Genomic DNA, 21,148 nt, shown 5'->3' on the forward strand with positions numbered 1-21,148 from the left:
ATGTGAATGCAGGGCAAGTATGGTTTCCAGAAAAGCCCCCTGGTCATTTTCCCCAACCAGTTCATGGCCCCTTTGCTCCCTGTAGGTTCCAGGGCACCATGGCCTTAAGACACTCCCATAAAAACCACAGACCCCGCCACAGTGCTGCTACAGAATCAGAATCTCTGGAGGTAGGCCTAGGAATCCATATTTTTAATAAGCATCCCTAGTAATTCCTTCGTACACTAACATTTAAAAAATGCCACTCTATGTGAGCTACTAGTGATGTAGAAGAGAAAATGCCCACAACAACCCCAGAACTGAAAAATATTCTGAGACACTAGAACTGTGTCTTTCTGCTGTAGCTCTTCCAACCTTCCACCCCCCCCCCAAGTCTCAATCCCCTCTTTCTCATTCATTCCCCTTTCACTTTTTTTTTATTTTTTTTAATATATGAAATTTATTGTTAAATTGGTTTCCATACAACACCCAGTGCTCATCCCAAAAGGTGCCCTCCTCAATACCCATCACCCACCCTCCCCTCCCTCCCACCCCCCATCAACCCTCAGTTTGTTCTCAGTTTTTAAGTCTCTTATGCTTTGGCTCTCTCCCACTCTAACCTCTTTTTTTTTTTTTTTCCTTCCCCTCCCCCATGGGTTTCTGTTACGTTTCTCAGGATCCACATAAGAGTGAAACCATATGGTATCTGCCTTTCTCTGTATGGCTTATTTCACTTAGCATCACACTCTCCAGTTCCATCCACGTTGCTACAAAAGGCCATATTTCATTTTTTCTCATTGCCACGTAGTATTCCATTGTGTATATAAACAACAATTTCTTTATCCATTCATCAGTTGATGGACATTTAGGCTCTTTACATCCCCTTTCACTTTCAGAATTGAGTCCACAAGCCCTCTCCCCCATTCACCTGTCAAAACCTGCTAGAATTACAAGCAATTCAGCTAATAGGACCCAAGGTCTGTCTGGCCAGAACCAGGAAGTGATGTGTTTATTGAGACACTTCAAGTGGCTATGCACTATATTTTAGATGTATTTTGTAAGTGATATTTGGTACTGAGTGATGATATCTAGGGAATCAGGAACATCTTTTCCAGAGCCCTGAAATCATAGGTATGGTGGGCCCTTTTCTGAAATAGAACTCAAAAAGAGAATAGAGAATTTTTGTTTAGTCCAGAAATAACAGGCTTCATAAATCCCCTTAAGTCATCTCCATCACTCAAATATATCACTTCATGATACATTATTTAGCTTTCTCAAACTAATAATTGCAAACTCTTGTTGGCTCCTGCCACTGCTCTGAGGGCTTTACATGCATTTTTATTCATTTAATCCTCACAAGAACTCCATAAGGTCAGTACTATTATTACTCCTATTATACAGTTGAAAAGATTGAGGCACAGAGAGGTTAGGTAACTTGCTCAAGGTCACATAGCTAGTGGATGGCTGAGCCAGGATTCAAACTCAAGCAATATGGCTCCAGAGCTTATGAGCCCTAACCACTACCCAGCACATGGCTTCTTGGAGGGGACAAAAAAATTAACTTTAAAAACTAGAACTGGTGCACCTTCATGGCTCAGCCAGTTGAGCATCCAACTCTTGATTTCAACTTAGGTCATGATCCCAGGGTCATGGGATTGAGCCCTGCATCTGGCTCCATGCTGAGTGTGGAGCCTAAGATTCCCGTGCCCGCGCCCACCCCCCCACCCCACTGCCTCTCTACCCCTCCGCCCCTCTCCCCGACTCATGCTCTTTAAAAATTAAAATAATAAAAAGCAGAACTAGAACTAGTACAAGTCACTGATAAAGTTGATAGGCTGATATACATTCTTTTCCCAAAAAAGTGATTCTGTTCTTCTACTCCTCAGTCTTAAAAAAATAAATCCTCCAGCTTCTCTTAGATGCCACCTGAATGTGACAAGTGCTGGAAAGATTAGCACCATCCTGTGGCTTTAGGAATTGTTCAAATATCAGATAGGAAGCAAGACTTCAACATATAAATTTCCATATTGATAGCCTATATGGAATTTTAGTTGAAGTTCCTAAAGTTCTTGCTCAATTCCAAATTCACTTTGAAATCCAACAAAGGGACTTGAAAAAAGGATTTTCAAAAGTTGTCTATATAGGCTATCCTGGGAAGATCGCTAGAATTCAGAGTCCACACCACAAAAAGCTCAAGATACCTAGCCCTTAACTAGGGACATAGAAGACACCATGTCAGACCCAGAAAAAAATCACATTTGGCTAGCCTCCAATAGCCAGGTTAAAATTAGATTTTCTGACTGGTTTGCAATAAAAAATTTTTTTGCAGTAAAATTATTTCTAATCCCCAGGTCTCTTGACAAAAAATGTTTGTGGCCAGCAATAACTTATAGAGAGAGCAGATGGCAGTATATCAGACACCCACAGTGTTTCCACCTCCCGATATTCATGTCCTGGGGTAATCCCCTCCCCTTAGGTGCTGGCAGGACCTGTGACTTGCTCCTAACCAATGGAATACAGCAAAGGAAATGGGATGCCACTTCTGTGATTGCATTACATAAGATTCTTCAACTTGCTGACTTTCTCGATCACCTTCTTGGTTTGCATGCTTTGATCAATCAAATAGCAATGCTAGGACGACCTACATGGCAAGGAACTTAGGGTGACACCTGACCAACAGCCGGCTAGAAACTGAGGTTATCAGTCCAAAAGTCCTAGAGGAAATGAACTCTGCCAACAACCATGTAAGCTTGGAAGCAGATCCTTCCCCAGCCAAGCCTTCAGCTGAGACCCCAGCCCGGACTGATACCTTGATTTCTGCCTTGAGAGTAAGCTTAAAGCAGAGGACCCAGCTAAGCCATGCCCAGGTGTGACTCCTGACCCACTGAATCGGTGAGATAATGAATGTGTTAAGTTCTATGTTCGTGGTAATTTGTTACACAGCTTTTAGATAACCAATACAGTGCCTTAGCACCCTCCAGGCCAAAGCATACTTATCAGTTGCCTTCCCCAGGGCATGCCAGAGGTTCTGGAGGAATTGACACCCCAGGGGATCAGTTTTAAACCATTGACCATCGACCATCGGGAATCTATGAATAGCCCACCTCCCTCATTCCTGGGTGTTAGGAAGACACCACTGAGGCATGCTGTACACAGTTTCCCAGAGTGCCTCAGCAGGACTGAGCCCCAGAGGCCCCCAGTAGTATCCTCCTCAGTCATGCATGTTTCATAGTCTGGCTTTTCTTCCTTGTATTACTTTCCCACTCCTCTATTGTTAGTTCCTGGCCTTGTCTCCCAAATAAACTATAAATCATGGCCTACTTTTAGGGAAATCAAATTTAAGACAGGAGAGTGGGGGGGGGGGGGGAGAATGACAGTGCTTTCAAAGTAAGACCAATGATAAATTCTAAGTCTAGGTCTCCTGAAGATGCCCCTCTCCCAACAAGCAAAAGTGTGCCCAACCCTATGGTTGAGGCATGCTGTGGAAAGAGAACTGAACTAGGAGCCCAGGGCCTGGGGCTCGTCTCAGTCCCAGTGACTGGGTGGACTCAGAAAGGACTGATCCCAGGTCTCACTTCCTGGCTGTAAAGTAAAGGTAACAGCCCTTGCCCTCTGGTAAGGGATGAACTGTGCTCCTCTACCTGCCCTCTACCACCAATCCCTACATTGAAGTTCTAACCTCCAGAACCACGGAATGTGACTATATTTGGAGATGGGGGTCTTCAAAGAGATAATGAGGTAAATTAATGAGATAATTAAAAATGAAAAAATTAGGTGTCCTCTAATCTAGGACAGGTGTCTTTATAAGAGGAAATATTGACACAGGCTGCCATAGAGGGAAGACCATGTGAAGATACAGGGAGAAGTCAACCACCAACAGCCAAGGAGAAAGGAAAACCAACGCTGCTGACACCTTGATTTCTTGATCTCACACAAACTTCTGTTGGTCAAGTCACCCAGGCCAGGCTACCTTGTTATGGTGGCCCTAGAAAACTAATGGTCTCCTACCATCCAGGGTTGTCATACAGACAAAATAGGACACCAAGCCTTAGTAAGTTTTACAGTCTTATTACAGACTAGAAAGACACAGCTAAACCATGGTCACAGAGGGAAGAGTCATCAGGGTGAAGTAGAGAGGCCCCCGACTCCAGAGGAAAGGCAGTCCTTATTATAAAGTGGCAGAGAACTTGGCTGAATTGTGTCCTAGTGTTTCATAGAAGGTAGAACTTACAAGTGATGAAATTAGATATTTAATGGAGGAGATTTCTAAGCAAAATAGTGAAGGTGCAACTAGCGTCCTTCTTACTATTTCTAGCAAAATGCAAGAGGAGAGATGAATTAAAGGAAGACTCTTTAAACACAAAGCAGCCAGAGCTTGAAGACTGGGAAAATTCTCAGCCCATCTACATTGCAAAACATGACAAAGCTTGTTCTGAAGGGAGTATGAAGGGTGTGGCTGAATAACCATTTGATAAAGAGGTCATGGGTGTAACTCATGGACCTAATCGGCCATCTCAGCAGAGGCCAGGAATAGAGATGGATTTTTCCAGCAAAGACAGTGCCATTTTGAACTAAAGGGAACAGAAAAAGCAGGACAGAATGAAGGAAGGCTATTAAACTTCTTGGATTCTACTGGAGGAGACCACAAAACTATTTGGTTGCAAAAGTACACTGTTCTTCCAGGAAAGGAGAGAATGACCCCCAAGGTGATTCAGAGATCATCAGCACTGCCATTCCAACCACAGGCCCAGGGGCCAAGTTTGTTTCCTCCTGGCTTCAGGGGGCAGGGCCACTGCAGAGCTGTGTGGGGTGAGGCTTCCACCACAGCGGACCTGGAAGGTGGGACACTGCCAAAGAGGATTACTATGACGGCTTAAGATATAATGGAATTTGTCTTGCTAGGTTTGGAGCTTGCTTGGGACCCATCACTCCTTTCTTCTTTCCAATTTCTTCCCTTTGGAATGGAAATGTCTGCCCTAGGCCTGCTCACCATTGTATTTTGGAAGCACATAACTCATCTGGTTTCACAGGTTCACAGCTAGAGAAGAATTTCACCTCAAGATGAATCATATCTCAAGTCTCAACCATACATGATTTAGAGGACATTTAGATGAGACTTTGGACTTCAGAATTTAGAACTGATGCTGGAACAAGACTTTTGGGGATGTTGAGATGGAATGCATGTATTTTGCATGTGTTAAGGGTATGAAGTTTTGGAGTCAGGCACCAAAAACCATTGACTGAATTGTGCCCTGCAAAATTCCTATGTTAAAGCCCTAACCCCCAGTGTGACGAAGAGCCAGGGATTTTAGGTGGTTGTTAGGGTTAAATGAGGTCATAAGGTTGGGCCCTTAATCCAATAGGATTGGTGTCCTTATAAGAGGAAGAGAGACAAGAGTTTGCTAACTGCACACACACTGCTTGCTCTCTCTCTGCCCCCACCATGCGAGGCCAGAGAGAGAAATCCGCAAACCAGGAAGAGCAACTTCACTAGAAACCAAAACTGTTCAGCCTTGATCTTGGACTTCTCAGCCTCCAAAACTGTGAGAAATTTCTGTTGTTTAAGCCACCCAGTACAGGATTTATATTATGGCAGCCCAAGCAGACTATATACTTTCTGTGCCTTGGTTTATCCACCTGTAAAACAGGGATAATCATGCCTATCTTATAGGACTGTTATGAGAACAAGGGAACATATGGAAAGTATGGGAACAGATACAGCATATAACAAGTGCTAGGTCTTTGTGAGCAGTTGTTACAGAGATGAAGACGGTCTCTGTGGTCAAGGTGCTTCGGTGTCTAACTTGCATAAGGTGTATTATGGATTTAGCTGGGTATTTAGACAGCCTTGAAAATTCTCACTGCCAATGGCCAAGGCTTACCACTCCTTACTTTTCTAGCTTAAGTTTATATTCCTATTAAAGTTAATCTCCCCAAGAAGGGTAATAGGCACTTATTCCTCAAGTGATGAAAATAGATAGAATGAAAGATAATAGCTATGGGTCCTGAAAGGATAAGGATGGAAACCTCAGAGGAGCTGGGGGATAAGCATGAAGGCTGAAGACCCTGAAGCCTATTTCTTCTAAGCATGAAATTAAGGAAAAAGAGTTGAGTAGATGTGTGACAAGCAAGACCATTTAAAGGGTAATTGCAAAGCTTTGAATTATCACAATTTTTAAGAGACTTCAAGACTTTCAAGACTGCATTTATTTGTCTCTAGAAGGTATCCCTGGGCTGGCACTTTTCACTTTTCATACTTGGGGGAGCCTGAAACAGAGAAGAAAGTCCCTTATAAATGGCTAAATGATAATAACAGATAGTTCCCAAAAGAACTATATAAATTTTTTCATTAGTAATCAAAAATGTTTAAGTTTAAAGATATCATTTTTTTTCTATTAAAATTCTATCATTTTAATAGATCCCACTGTTAGCAAGGATATGGTGAACTCGGCACTCAGAACTGATGGTATTATAAGTTGGCCTCATGCAAGTCCTAGATTGTACCTACCTGTGACTCAGGACTTCCACTTCTAGGAATCTATCCTAAAAATAAATAAAAAAATTTTTTTAAATATAGAAAGAGGTAAATACATCAGGCTATTTGCCATGTTGATTAGAACAAAAAACTGAAAACTTAAATGATCCCCAATTAGAAAACCCTTCCATTCAATTGATCATTAAAACTTGTGAAAAAGACTACACAGTAACCTCAAACATGTCAATGGTAGAATAAGAAGAAATACAACACAGTGTTACATACCCTGTTATAATTTCTTAATTCAGTTGTGTAAGAAAAAAATTTGGAAGCATTTTAGTATATTTCCATCCATGGTTTTACTAAGATGGTAAGATTACTTTGGGTCTTAATATTCTGAAATCTCAACCTGAAGAAAAAGCCAAACCCATGACTAAAAATAAAGCCACTCCAATCTTTCACTGTGGAAAATAAAATACTACAGTCACATGCTTTAATTCAGGTTATAAAAAACACATTTACCTATTTCCTAGCCCACTCTCATTTATATTTCAAGGGTGTTTTTTAGAACAAAAGGCAGTAAAGAGTTTAACACTATTACACATATGCTCTGATTCCATTCTTCACTGACCCACTGGATATCGGTCAAGTTCCTTCTGTTTTCTAGTTTCCTGACATGTAAAATGGATATAATTATACATCATAAGGTGGTCATGAAAATTACAATGTTATTATGTATACACCACCAGGAATAGTGTCCAGCACAAAGTATCAATAATTTTTCTGATCTTAATCAAGTCTTTCCACTATGCATGTGATTAAGCTAACTTTTTGAGTTCAAATTTAGCTTTAAAAGTTTCATTTACTTTTTTTAAACTTTTCACATACTTATAATGTGTTAAACCTAAGAGATAAGTTCATGTATTGCTAGGTTTACCCAGAGTTAAAAGATAATTTATTCCAATAGCCTACAGTCTAGTGTATTATAGATCATTGTCTTAGTTTGGATTTAAGTGTTAACTAGAAAATTCCAGGAATGTAGTATTTAAGTATCAGAATATGAAAACTTGCTAAAGATGATCAATTTTGCCTTATTCTCACAGTTCATTAAAAAAAAAAAATGCCTGTTGGCCTCATCTAAGCAGTTGAAGGTCTAGGAAGAGGGTGGTCTGAGGAACAAACCCAGCTTGCTGCTCAGCCCCTCTGATAAGGCAGGCGTGCTCCTGTTGTTGGTTGTATAGCTGCATGGTTTGACATATTATCCAATGTAACCTTCCCTCCACCCACTGAGCCAAGACTTGGGGGAGGGGCCAGGGACTGAGGTAGATAGATACGAACCAGAAGTCCACATTTAGCTTCATATTTCAGTTCCCAGCAACAACAGTCTGAAAAGCAAGGTTCTCATTTGAAAGAAGCTGACTTTGTTGAAAGGGAGAATAATAAACATGTGGGTTCTGATGGGCCAGAGCTCAGATGGTAGCTCAGGTGGTCACAAAGCAGGGAGGAGGCAAGACATGATGTGGGAGAAGATTTCCTACAACCAAAAATGGAAATGAAAGTTGAAATAGCAGGAAGTAGTTATTTGGAGAGGATGGAACTCGTCTGTAGAAGCTGCCTGATTCCTAATCCCTGGGAAGGGCCCCTGTACCACACCATCCTGGGGAAGAGTTACATAAGGGAACAGAACCCAAGAAAGATAAAAAAGAATCTGAGGAAAGCCAGGATTTGTACCCACTTCTCAGAATGTAGCCTCTCACAGTTTAGTGACCACATGGCTGAAGGAATTTTTAAGTATGTGCCTGAGGGCAGCTACATAGCCCATCTAGGAGTGGGAAAGCCAGGGAGACAAGAAGATGCCTGGGTTCTGAAGGCAGGCAGCCCAGTGAGCCTGGCCTAGAGAAGAGAAGCCATAGTGGGGCCATGGACATCCTCAGCAGATGTCAGCTCAAGAAGACTGGGGGCCTAAGGATTAGCTGGGGAAATACACATGAGCATTCTCCTTCCAGCCTCCAGCCATAGCACACACACTCCTTGCTGTACCTAAAGGAGGACAAGAGGATCTCCTAGGGGAGACGGGGCAAAGAGTCCCACAGGGATTCTGAATATTAAACTGGTAACAGTATTTACTCAAAGAAGATAGACCTTAATGGGCTAAGAGAATCTTCCACCATCTGAGTCATAAGGTCTTTACTAGGTTCTCAAAAACAAGTAGAATACAGTGTAGAAAGTAAAGTTATATTTCTTCCCATATAAATTGTGCTCACAATTGTCAATCCTGCTTTGATGTGTGCAAATCCAGCCAGGACCCAGAGATCAGAACCCAGCATGGTCACCACAGCCCTGCCACCTCATAGAGTTGTACAGATGATCTTCCAGCAAATAAAGCTCGTTTATAATGAGCAGGGCTTTGGCCACCAAGCCCCACATGGTCTTTCTCTTCCCTTGGGGGCCTGGTCCAAATTGCATGAAGCAGGGAAACTCTGCTCCTAGGTTCTTCTCACCTCAGAGCACTGAGGCAGGCGCCCCACGCCCATCTTCCACACTAGCATTGCTGGAAGGACACATTCCTGGGAGGGAAGTCTTCCAAAAAAGGAGTGATCCAAAGAGGACCAGAAGAGTTCCCCCAAAATAATCAAGCTATATTTATGGTTCCTTTACCCTCCCACTAGAAGATCTACCTTTAAAATGATATCTTTGGGGTCCGTTTCATTGCTAACCCATTCTGGATAACTCAGAGGTTAGAAAAAGGGGAGATGGGAGAGGGCAGGAGGACACACTGACCTCCCTGAGGGGCAGGCTTATGTGGTCCTAGTACTTGATGGCTTCCTGCTAACCCAAAGAGCAGTCTGTCTTAAGGGAGGTCAGTAGCACATCATAGGAATCCTGCCGCTAACTTTGAGAGACCTTTCCACTCAATTCTTACAACCCTCCTCTCTATCCATGTGGGACCAACGAGTTTGGGTCTTTTATAAAACTCATATAAATTCCCTCCAGAAGTCCACTAGAATAAATCAAGATTTCAATTAATTTAATTTTTTTTAACATTTATTTATTTTTGAGAGACCAAGCATGAACAGGAGAGGGGTAGAGAGAGAGGAGACACAGAATCTGAGGCAGGTTCCAGGATCAGAGCTGTCAGCACAGAGCCTGACATGGGGCTTGAACCCATGAACTGCGAGATAATGACCTGAGCTGAAGTCAGACACTTAACTGACGGAGCCACCCAGGCACCCCTTACTTCAACTAATTTAACTACCAAGCCCATCATATGTGAGAGAAATAGAAATTATTGGCTTTCTCAAATTATGTTCAGCTCACCAGGTAGACATCTTGTCAAACACACCAAACCTCACACACATTCACAAAACCCACTTTTTGTTTGATTTTTCCATGGGGACAGAAGATTGAGAGTTCCAACAAAAGAAATCTCCCTATCTTATGTTCATGAAGAAATTCACCTTTCCTCTAACATTTTCTTCTCATCTTGGTCAGACTGGGACTCAAGAGTTTCCCTTGGGTGCTGCTTGGATCTCTTCCTGAGTAGCTGCACCCAGGGGAACCCTCCACTGGAGGTGGCATCACTCTGAGGTTAGATGGATCCTGATTGTATGCTCCAGACCTCACCTTTCCAAAGCTCCAGGGAAAAAAACCAACATCCATATCATCACAGCAACAATCCCTCAGTCCCCAGAATTTAGAAGACACAGTCACATCCTGAGCCAACACAACCACTAGAGCAGCCTCCACACTCAGAGTCCCAGCACTCTTGGTCCAGGGCTGCAAAGTTTAACACCCAAACTGGTGGTACAACAAGGTGTCTGGGGGCCGACAACCCAGCGAGCATCCACCACATCAAAAGGAAGTGCAAGTTTCTAAAATATTCTGCTGCTACGTTCATCAGAATATACCCCCTAGGCCCCAGTGAACACCAGGGCAGACAAATGTGATTCCCAGGGAAAAGCCTAGACCACCACACTACTGTGGTAGAATTTTTGCTATCACATAGAGCCAGTTCCTGGCAGAAATGTGAGAGGGAAGACAGGAGATAGTTGCTTCAAGGCCTTCCCAGGGTGCTAATGAATTCATCCCAGCTAGTTAGATCATTCCATTTCAGAGCTTAAAATGCTATTAGAAGAAATGCTCCCAGTGATTAATTTCCACACACGGATTACCACAATCTGCAGAGGGAGTAGTGGAAATCTACCATCCACATAGGCTTCTTCCGCTCAGAAACTCTTCCAAGGAATACTCCCACACCAGGCCAAAATTTTAGAAGTGTGTGATGGCAGAACACCCAGGCCCCAGACCAGGCACTTATGTTCATCCACATATTCCTTTCCAGAGTCCCTCTGACCCCAGCACAATTGGCATCTCACTCCAACACAGAGGATGGCCTTTGTCCAGGGACACAGCCTCTGCAGGATCATAGGCAACTGTGAACAAAACTCAGAGCCTTGCGTGATAGGAAATGCTCAAACCATAAACACAGGTGTCAAACAAAAGAAATAAGCAATGGTGGGTCAGTAAACATCTTGCCACCCAGCAATGCCCAATCCCAAAACAGCAAAATCCTACACTTGAAAATCCAATCCTAAATGAGCCTTGCCAGGATCCTGACATTGATCCCTACTCCTACCAAGGCCAGATGCTGCAGCTTCACATGGCTCAGGGCCCTCTCCATTCGCACACATACTTGCTGATTCAGTCCCCAAGTGAACCTGCTCTGGCCCGAGAAGTTAATCTCCATGCCTGCCATCAGCAGATTCTTATGTACTTCATTTGGGATTTTTGCCTCTCAGGAATGTTGTTGATCTTGCACAGGCTGTTCTGACCCCATCCTCAAATCCCCAAAAATGCCCATCTCTGCCAGCACCAGGATTCCACTCCTCAGATCCTCTCCAAGGGCAGGAAGAAGGGTGCCGTTCCTGCAAACTGAAGCTGGAGGAGGCCTGCGTCCCAAATCCTAAGCCCCTCTGTACATAAGCATTTCAGTCCAATGAGTCACATCAGCTATCCCCAGGTTTCTGGTTAGGGTGTCTGGCCAGGATCCTGAAACCCTATATACTCACTCCTTCATGTAAACTACACTGACCCCTTATGAGAATTGTTTGGCAAATAAAGGTCAGGCTAAGCTTTGTTTCTCTGGTCCCTCTCACTTCATATTGGTTCCTGATTATAAAATGCAAGCTTTTATAAAGTTAGTAAAAGTGATGTTGAGTAATTGCTCAAGCCACATGTAAATTAGGATCTCAGAGTTAAACCTATTAGCCAGGGGAAAAAAAAAAACTAATCAGAAAGATAGTCACACAGTAGGCACTTAAAAGAGAAAAAATTCACTTCCCCCTTCCCATCCTGAACAATTCAGTCCTAACACTGTTAGCTCACAGTGAGATGGGGGGAGAGACATGGTGGCCTTGAGTGAGCTATTGGAGACCCAGCAGGGTGAGGATGGCATCCACACATAGAGGTGGCCTAATACAGGACGTCAGAGACCAAGCAGATGAGGGGAATGGCCACACAGTGGGGAGGCTCAGTGCAAAGTGATGAAGTCCAATCAGCAGGAGAGGGGTCTTGGAAGGGCAGTGTGGTAAGGGGAGTCAGACCCAAGCCAGGCAAGGATGGTGCCCAGGCAGAGGGCAGCATAGCATGGGGAGAAGCAGCCCATGCCAAATCAGGCAGCCATGCATATGTGCAGGTGACCTTACATGGTGACCCAGAGTCCAAGCAGGATGAGGAGACACCCATGTGTGGGGTGAGGGATGGCCTGAGTGGAATGTGAGAGCCAAGGAGAAGGTTCTTACGGAGGGGCAGCTAGTCATGGTGTTGTTATGGGCTGAATAATGTCCCTTCAAAATCCATATGTTGAAGTCCTAACCCCCTACCTCAGAATGTGACTGTATTTGGACAGAGGGCCTTAAAAGGGGTGATTAAGTTAAAATGGAGGGTGGGCACCAGTTCAATATGAGTGGTGCCCTTATAAGAGAAAATTGGGGCACACACATGCAGAGGAAAGACCGTTTGCGAGCCAAGAAGAGAGGCCTCAGAAGAAATCAAACTTGCCAACACCTTGATCTTCGACTTCCAACCTCCAGAACTGTGAGAAATAAATTTATGTTGTTTAAACCACTTACTCTGTATATTTTGTTACAGCAGCCCTAGCAAACTAACACAGGCGCTAAAGCCCAAAAGGGGTGAAGAGAAGAGCCAGGCATGGGGGAGATAGCACAGAGAGGAGAAATGAGTTACACAGGGTGTCCTTGATGAAAGACTCATTCCAGGGCTAGGGGTGGGAAAGGACATGATGCTTGAGCTCAGAACATCTTCTGCCAGAAAGGAAATGATCAAAGAATGATAGTGACAGGTCAAGTGGAAAGTTAGCCCATTTGATGGGGCTTTCATTGGCCACAACGAGGACAATTGGAATAACAAAATAAATAATGAAATACTAGGATATTATGATGATATAATAATTACTGAATTAAATAGAAAACCATTAAAATGAATATAGAAATAACCAAAAGGTTCTACAATAAGTCAATGGTTAAACTGTGGCACATCCATCCCATGGACTAATACTCAGCAATGAAGGGGGAGGGGTGTGAATAGACTTTTAATACAATGACTGGGATGATCTAAAGGGCACTGTGCTAAGTAAAAAGACCAGACTTTAAAGAATACACACTGAATGATTCCATATAGTATAGAACACTCCCCAAATGATAGAGACATGGAGAACAGATTACTGGTGGTCAGTGGGTAGAGAAAGTGGAGATGTGGGGGCAGTGGATGATAGCAGGCAGGAGAGCTTTATGGGGGTGGAACCGTGCTAGATCTTAACAGTAGTGGAGATTCCACAAATCTACACTTGTGATAAAATGACAGGGAACTAGACACACATAGTACCAATATCGATTTTGTTTTGATATTGTACTATAGTTTCAGGAGATGCAGTCATTGAGGGAAAGAAACCAAGTTAAGGGTACATGGGACTTCTCTGTACTATCTTTGTAACTTCCTTTAATTATTTCAAAATTAAAAGTTTCATAGATACAGAATGTTGGTGAAGAACAGGATACCGAGAGAGCTTCAGAGCACCTCCACACAAAATACGGATCACAAAGTAAAAAGGTTAACTTTACAGTAGAGAGGCCTGGAAGTTATTACATTAAGTGATGGAAGTGAATATCCTCAGCAATAGGACAAATCAAAATGTACCCCATTTAATAAGATGCAATGGGTAGACAACAGCATCACTTCCATGCCGTTCCCGCCAAAGATGTAGATCTGAATCTAATCAGGGGGAAAGAGACAAACTCAAATCAAGAAACATTCTGCAAAACAACTGGCCTGTAATCTTTCAGTGTGTCAAGGTCATAAAAATCATGAAAAGACCAACAAAATGTTCCAGACAGATGGAGGCTAAAAAGACATGACAATTAAATGCAACTCATGATTCTCAGCTGGTCCTTCTGCTAGAAAGGACATTCAGACTGTTGGTGAAAACCTGAATGGAGCCTGAGGATTTTGTGGCAGTAACGCCACAACATTAACTTCCTGATTTTGATGGCTACACTGTGGTCATGTAAGACAATGCCCTCGTTTATAGGAAATGCATACTAATTAGGGGCGATGAGGCATCCGGTTGGCAACTTATTCTCAAATGGGTCAGGAAAAAAGTTATTTGTACTGTACTTGTGACCCTTCTATAAAGTGTTTCAGAATAAATGCTTTTATTTTAAAAATAAATGATTTAAATGTCAAAGAATGAGAAACCCTTCACAAAACTGATGAAATCCTAGAACATTTCTGCAAAAAAAAAAAGTCACTCTTTACATTCAGGCCTGGAAAGTCGCACTTGGCAGAAGTTACATGCATATATAAAAATCTCAAAAACATGATTCTTTGTTTAGTCTAAGAATTAGCATGCTCTTTCAACTAGCAATTTAAACTGAGTTAACCAAAAGACTAAAATTTAAGTGTTTTGTTCCCTTTCCTAAAGAAAGTTAGAACTTTTCTGTTTCTTAATAGAAAATGTTAGTCTCCGCTTTAAATCTACTTACTATAAACAGCCTATTTCCAGGATCAATTATCCTTGGAAGACAAAGACCTCCTGTACATCCCTGCTGCTGGTGTTGCTAAGCATATGCCTACTGTGCTTCCTTTTAGGTTCCACTCCCAGCCCAGGCCCAAAAAGGAATGGCAGGAAGGTATAGCCAAGCAGCTCACCCCAAGAATGACATGGTGATACCTATCTGACAAGGATAGGTGAGGATTAAATGCAAGTAAGATTCTTGCCTTAATACTGAGTATATATTAAAACATTACTATTTTTTAATATTTTGAGAGTGTGTGTGCATGCACACACACACACACGTGAAAGCAGGGGAGGGGTGTGTGTGGCGGGGAGAATCCCAAGCAGGCTCAGAGCTGTCAGCACAGAGCCCAATGTGGGGCTCAATCTCACAAATGGTGAGATCATGACCTGAGCTGAAATCAAGAATTGGATGCTTGGCTGACTGAGCCACCCAGGCGTCCCAAAACTAACATTACTATTGTTAACAGATAGCCAGGTTCAAGGTTCAGCTCAGGTCAGGTCTTCATCCTTACTTTTATTCCCAGTCATTCCCAGTCAGCTCAGGTAGTAGCAACAGGAATTCAGTCTCCCAAAGGTTGACTGTCAAGGGAAGGTTTGGTTTATATAGGTCAAGTGGCCAGAATATAAAAATCTAAAACTGAGCATGTACAAGAAGTATAACACTTACAGAACAGTAATCAAGTAAAAAAATGGCAGCCAAGGTCAGTCAGCAGAAAACCCGGAAGACCCAAACCAGAGTAGAGCACTACTAAAGGCCAAGTGAGAAAACTCAGAACACTTGCTACAAACAGAATGCCTGTGGCTTATTGTTGATTACCCACCAATCAATACTGATTGCTCATGATGAGTCCAGCAGATTTAATAATGTATGTCCAAGTGAACACTGACATGCCAGGTATTGTGCTAGACACTTCCCTGACATGATGCCATTTGAGTCTCACAATTATCTCATGTACAAGGTAGTCCAATTATCATTCCCATTCCACAGATGGGAAAACGGAGGACGAGATTCAGCAGCTCACCTAAGGTTACAAAACTAGCATCTGAACCCCAGTGTTGGCGCTCTAGATCCTGCACTCAACTGCTATTTTAAACTGCCTCCCTCCACCAACCAGCATTTGTGACTCCACAGCTCCCACTGCCCCTTATGTCACACTAAGCAACTTGTTACAGTACGCTTGGTTACAGTTCCTACAAGCTGTTCTTGTTTCTAGCAGTCATGTGGCAGGATGGACCAAGGGGTCTCATCAGAGTAACACAGTCACAGCAAGGGCTAAATGTCCACTTGTGGACTTGAAGAGGCAGACTGCTATTTCTATCCAGCAGCTTCATTAGTTTGGCAAAGTACTAGGAGCTATTAAATAAACTCATTTTTACTTAGAAAATGCCTTCCAATAAGGCCAATTCAAAAACAAAATGTGTGTGTGCACACATGTGCATGCATGTGTCTGTGGTATCACCATTTATCCTTGTGTATGGCAAGCTACTTCTTTCTTTTTCTGGAGGCCTCACAGTCAGAAATATTTTTGATGAGTTATTTAGGGTCATAAAAGGTAAACTTCGGTCTGAAGTGGGTAATTCTGGAGGGGTTTCCTTCCCCTTGAGTTGCTTACCTATTAATTTGGAAACATAATAAATTTTCCAAACTAGCAAACTCCACCTTCCCATTAGGTACTTTCACAAAATGACTTTGTTTCAATCATCTTTCAGCATGGAAAATGCCATACACTTCAAGGAAAATATTTTGAGTTTTTGACATCTATGTGGCTATTTAAGAAAAAACACTTTACCAGACTCCTGGTTGGGGAGATAACTCCGGTCGTGGACATCATGCTCTGGCGACAAGTGTGTGCTGACTCACCACTGCCACCATCTGCCCAGGGCCTCTCCTCCTCGTTCTTGAAGCCCACAGTACAGCTGGCATGTTGGGTGATGTTTCTCGATAGATCTCTAGCCAATGATATAGGTGGTTCAGAAACATTGTTGCTATAGCTCTGGTGATCCAGATTTTGTCTCTAGAAACCATATGTAGTTGTCAAACAGTATGACAGTCAAGATTCTGAAGATTTAAATCAATATATTCCAAAATTTTAACCAATGAAGTTTAAGTGATAAGGGCAATTCTTAAGTTATCATGGATGGAGAGAAAATCATTACTCACGAGACTGTATTTGTTTTTCTATAACCTTAAGATTTTGTACAGTTGGCAACTGCATTAAAAATATTATCCCATGGAACAGATCCTGTATTTTATAATGAATGTGGCACAAAACAAAGCCCTCCTGTTACACATGCAAGGAAAAACTAGGGCAGCCACCTGTTCATGTACAAATGTTATGACCATGCCACAACTCAAGCATCTAATTGGTTCACAGGACAATCCATTCCCACCATTGCAGAATTTATCCCCTCAGGGGTCACCCAAGTAGGACTAGTGAGTGGACAAGGAAAAAAATGAAAAGAACCATTATATAACCTGGCTATTCCCAGCCTAAATTTTTAGAATGATAATGTTTCTCTACTCTCTAATATCGGTCCTTCTCTTCTGTCCCTAAACACAATCACATTGCTACTTACAAAAGACTTCAATTGATCTAACCACTTTTCTTCTTCCATCCTTTTGATCCTTCTTCCAGTCTCAGATTTCTAGGTTTAATAGACTTGAAATTTGCCATTATACTCTGTCTGGGGCCCATTTTACTCTGAGGGCCACCTACACGCCCTCAAGCCCCTAATAAGCTGACTTCCAGCCCACTCCTATCCTACACCTCACATTCTGGGCTTCTCCATAGTTTCTTGAACCACTTCCCACCCTCAGATTCCCAAGATTCTCCCCACCCAACTTTAGGACCAGTCTTGCTTCTCCACCTTCTTGCCACCTTCTCCTCTCTGATGGCTCCTCCTCCTTCCTGCCAATGGTGTCACTCATGACTCATTTCTAAGGTCTTTCTCTCTTCGTATCTTACCTCCTCTGATGACTAATTCACTTACAGGCCTTCAAGTCCTGCCTGACCATGCAACAAACCCATATAACTAGCCCACAGCTTCCATCACCTAATGGACAGTTGTGAGCTCTACACACTGATAATTGTGCTGACACTACATGCTTCACAGTTTGCATAGCAGGCTCGTTTATGTCATCCCACCAAATGGTTGAAAATCCCATGAGACTGGTATCCCCAACCATTGCTGAGCATTCCACCAGACTTGTCTTAGAGAGGGCCTCTCCAAGGGAAATGCCTCTTCCTTTCTGTGTCCTGTCTGATGGGAAACCACCACTATAGAGTGGATTTATGGAAGCCTCCTGTCATACCCTAGCTATCAAGGTTCTATTAAAGATGCAGCAGTTAGGAACCACGTACCCTGGACAGTGACAGGAGGCAAGTATATAATCAGAAACTTGGCTCCAAAGCTCACACAGATCTGGATTCAAACCCCAGTCCTGAAATTTCTTAGCTATGTAGACTTTACTTGTATTTTGATTTCCTGCTCTGTAAAACATGGATCATAAATAACTCCTAGGATTGTTATAAACTAACCAGAACATATAAATTGCCCAGCACATGGAAAGGGCTCAATAAATGGTGGACATTCTTCTAAATTCTTAAACCTTTACCTCCAAGTCTTTGGCTCCTTCCAAAACATCACTGAGAACTTGTATGTATTCAGTTGCACCTTTAAGGATATCAACCTTGCTAGGCTTCCTGCTTTGGGGAAGAAATGGCACAAGCGCCTTCAGTTTGGCAAAACCACGGTTGAGATTTTTTATCTGGAAAACAAAAAAGCACAGTGACACACAGAGAAGCTAATTTGTACAGATGCCCCCCCAAACCATAGATGAGGGTTGTGAGGGCTTGCTTTCACAGCTCATGTCTGGGTGGTGAACCTAAATAGGCATATGCCAGAGTCCCCACTCCACTGGCAGTGCAGTTGCTGGCAATGGAGGAAGGAGCGGCGTAAACTCAGCACTGTGGGTGGACGGGCTAGCAGGGGGGAAGGGGTCTGTGTTCTTGCTGAACCCTGTCCTCCTCCTCTTAGAGCATACCCGCTGCACTGTAATGTTCAGGCAGTTGGGTAGTGACTAAAAACTCTAAGTCAATACATCAGGATTTAAAACCCAGCTCCACCACATACATACTAACTTTACAAGAACGTTAGGATACTTCATATTGCCACATTATGGTGTATCTGCTAAGTGGAAAATACCCACCTTGTAAACATCCTTGTGGTGATTAACATAATTATACATAAAACTCTTCTTCCTGACCTGGTGCATAGAAAGTCCTCCATAAGTGGTACTGATAATGAATAAAATGTGCAAACACTGGTCTACTCAAGCACTGTGCCATCAACTCTTCAATCTCTTTCCCAGCCAAATCAGGTGTTAGTGTCTAGAGAGTCTGCATGTTGGCAAGACTTTAAAGGCAGAATAAGGCTAGCTCTCTATAATTCTCCAGGGTCCAATCCTTCAGCTCACAATGCTTGGAACTCTGATGACCATCCCCCTGGGGGAAAGGGGCCTTGGAAAAAACTGGTTTCCACTACACCATAAAGCCAATATACTCCTGTTAACCGAGAGTCCTCTCCCACTCCAGATCAAAGTCAACAATGGACATAGTTATCTCATTACAGCAGAATACAAAGACCAACAAACATATGAAAATGTGCAACTCTGATGAAAGGACTATAAAATAAAATAGAAATTAAATGCCATTTTTCATGTACCAAGCTGGTAATGTTGTCATTTTGTTAATTATACCCAGCATTGGAGATGGACAAAGGGAACAGTCTTATACCCTGTAAGAAAGGATGAAAATGAGTAAACTTTCTAGAAAGCAATTTGGCAACTTGTATCACAACTTTTGAGATTGTATAGGTCCTATGTTCCAGTAATTCCATTTCTAGTATTTTCAGAGCAATTGCACATAGATATATAGACCAGTAAAAAGCTGCAAAAAGCATAAGGACTGGATAAGTTATGGTCTATTTATATGACTACGCAGTAAAAAGCTGAAAGAATGCTTAAGAATGAGGAAATGCTTTTGATAGTGTTAAGTGGAAAAAAAATACGTACTAGCTCACAGTTTTATAGAATTATATATGGCACACACATAACTAGAGAAAAAAGACTGGGAGGATATATACAAGAATGTCAGTTCATGGTAGTTATATCTGTGTTACGGTTGCTTCTGTTCCCTGGTCATTTCTGTATTTTCCAGGTGTATTAATTTTGTCGTTGTAAAGAAGAATGAAGGTCATTAGCTTTAAAATAGAGGGTAAAACCAGGATGAATTCTCTGCAGAAAGCAATTCCTTCCTGATGGGAAGGCCCATACAAAACGCAAACTACTGAATCAGAATCTTGTTTGAGGCCACATCATCACATCCGATTCCAGGGTTATTTTCACAAAGGGTCCGTGCCTGGTGAAACCAGGCTTTTCCACTCCCTCAGCTTACCCCAATTTCCCCTGTTCTACTTTCACTCGGTCCTTTCTCCTCCCGCCCTTTCCCAAAGCTCCTAGCTGAGGCACCGGGGCTCCACTTCCAGAGGACCCGGGCACGGGCAGCAGAACCTCTCCCTCAAGTCCCAAGCCCGAAGGCGCGCCCTCCGTCCTCTCCTGTCCTCCACTCCCCACCCCACTCCCCGTTGGACTTCCTCCGCCGCGGCCAAACCCCCAGGTCTGCAAAGAGCAGAAGGCAGGCCAGAGTGGACAAACTGGGGGCCCAGGTTCGATGAGAAATACTAAAAGCCACCAGTAGATGCCGCTCGGACTACGGCGCACAAGACCATTCCGCGTTGTGATTCACCGCGGCGTCCCAGCCTGATTGGGAAACACTAGCTGGAGTGCAAGTCCCGTGCACACCCCTGCACCGTGTTTCCTTACTCTAAAAAAAGAGGAAAGAGTAACTTCCACTGGGCCCCCTCACCCCATACTTGCTTCGAGGCAGAGATGCAGTGCAAGGGAAAGGGGTGGTGGGAGCCCTTTGCACCCCAAGCGCCTACCCAGCGCCGAGTGGTTGGGAGATTTAAGCGCGACTCCTGGGCGCTAACCTTTTTAAAAGCACTTGCCAAGGTGAGACATTTCTAACGTTGTCAGGGGCCTCGCGTGTCCCCACTCCCACCCCTTGACCCCGTTCCGGGTGGTCAGCAGGTGAGGAGGCCATCCTAGCGTCAGCGAACGTCTCCCAAACGACGGAACCTCGGGCCTCAGGAGGTTCGAGTCGCCTCGGAACCCGGCGGGTGGGGGTAAGTGGGTGCACGGGCTACCGGCCAGGTGTTTAGTGGCGAGCAGCGGGTCGTGAGGCGGCCGAGCCCGGGTGGCCTTGGGGACCCGCGCGGAGCAGGGCGCTCACCCGTTCGCGCTCCTTGGCGTTGGCCACGCGCCGCCGCTCCAGCACCAACTGGAGGTCCTCGGTCGAGGAGTAGCCGCCCGAGGGCAGCCGCTTGAGCCGGCAGATGGCGGCCAGCTGGGGCAGCGGCCCGAACTGCTCCCGCAGCACGTCCTCCAGCACCTCGGCCTGCGGGACGCTCAGGAGAGCCGGGGCGGGCGCTGCTTCCATGGCGGCGGGCGGCGGGCTGGGGGCGGTGCGGCCTTTCAT

The 21,148-nt window shown here is 43.7% G+C and overlaps 1 protein-coding gene across 3 annotated transcripts; it reads right to left on the minus strand.

The window, feature by feature from the left end:
* Positions 1 to 6,166: 6,166 nt before the first annotated feature.
* Positions 6,167 to 21,148, minus strand: FIGLA (folliculogenesis specific bHLH transcription factor). 3 transcript variants are annotated; one of them, XR_006215812.1, is made up of 6 exons: positions 20,903 to 21,148; positions 18,166 to 18,318; positions 16,340 to 16,564; positions 7,793 to 7,839; positions 6,488 to 6,522; positions 6,167 to 6,246 (listed from the first exon to the last, which is right to left on the minus strand). XR_006215812.1 is itself a non-coding variant. In XM_042981672.1 (5 exons), exons 1-5 carry the CDS (start codon positions 21,146 to 21,148, stop codon positions 6,231 to 6,233), a joined length of 675 nt encoding a protein of 224 aa, XP_042837606.1. In that variant the 3' UTR covers positions 6,167 to 6,230. The 3 variants fall into 3 exon arrangements, 2 of the variants coding, with proteins under 2 accessions (XP_042837606.1, XP_042837607.1); XM_042981672.1 differs by lacking the exon at positions 7,793 to 7,839; XM_042981673.1 differs by lacking the exons at positions 6,167 to 6,246; positions 7,793 to 7,839 and having other exon boundaries at positions 6,484 to 6,522.

This window comes from Panthera tigris, chromosome A3, assembly GCF_018350195.1.
Source record: "Panthera tigris isolate Pti1 chromosome A3, P.tigris_Pti1_mat1.1, whole genome shotgun sequence".
NCBI classification, from domain to species: Eukaryota; Metazoa; Chordata; class Mammalia; order Carnivora; family Felidae; genus Panthera; species Panthera tigris.

Coding starts and splice junctions, on each gene's coding strand:
- FIGLA (XM_042981672.1), bottom strand. CDS start 21,148: ATGAAAGGCCGCACCGCCCCCAGCCCGCCGCCCGCCGCCATGGAAGCA. Junction 16,565..18,165: donor AAGGAGCCAAAGACTTGGAG/GTAAAGGTTTAA, acceptor TATGGTTTCTAG/AGACAAAATCTGGATCACCA. Junction 6,523..16,339: donor TCTCCCCAACCAGGAGTCTG/GTAAAGTGTTTT, acceptor ATTTATTTTTAG/GATAGATTCCTAGAAGTGGA.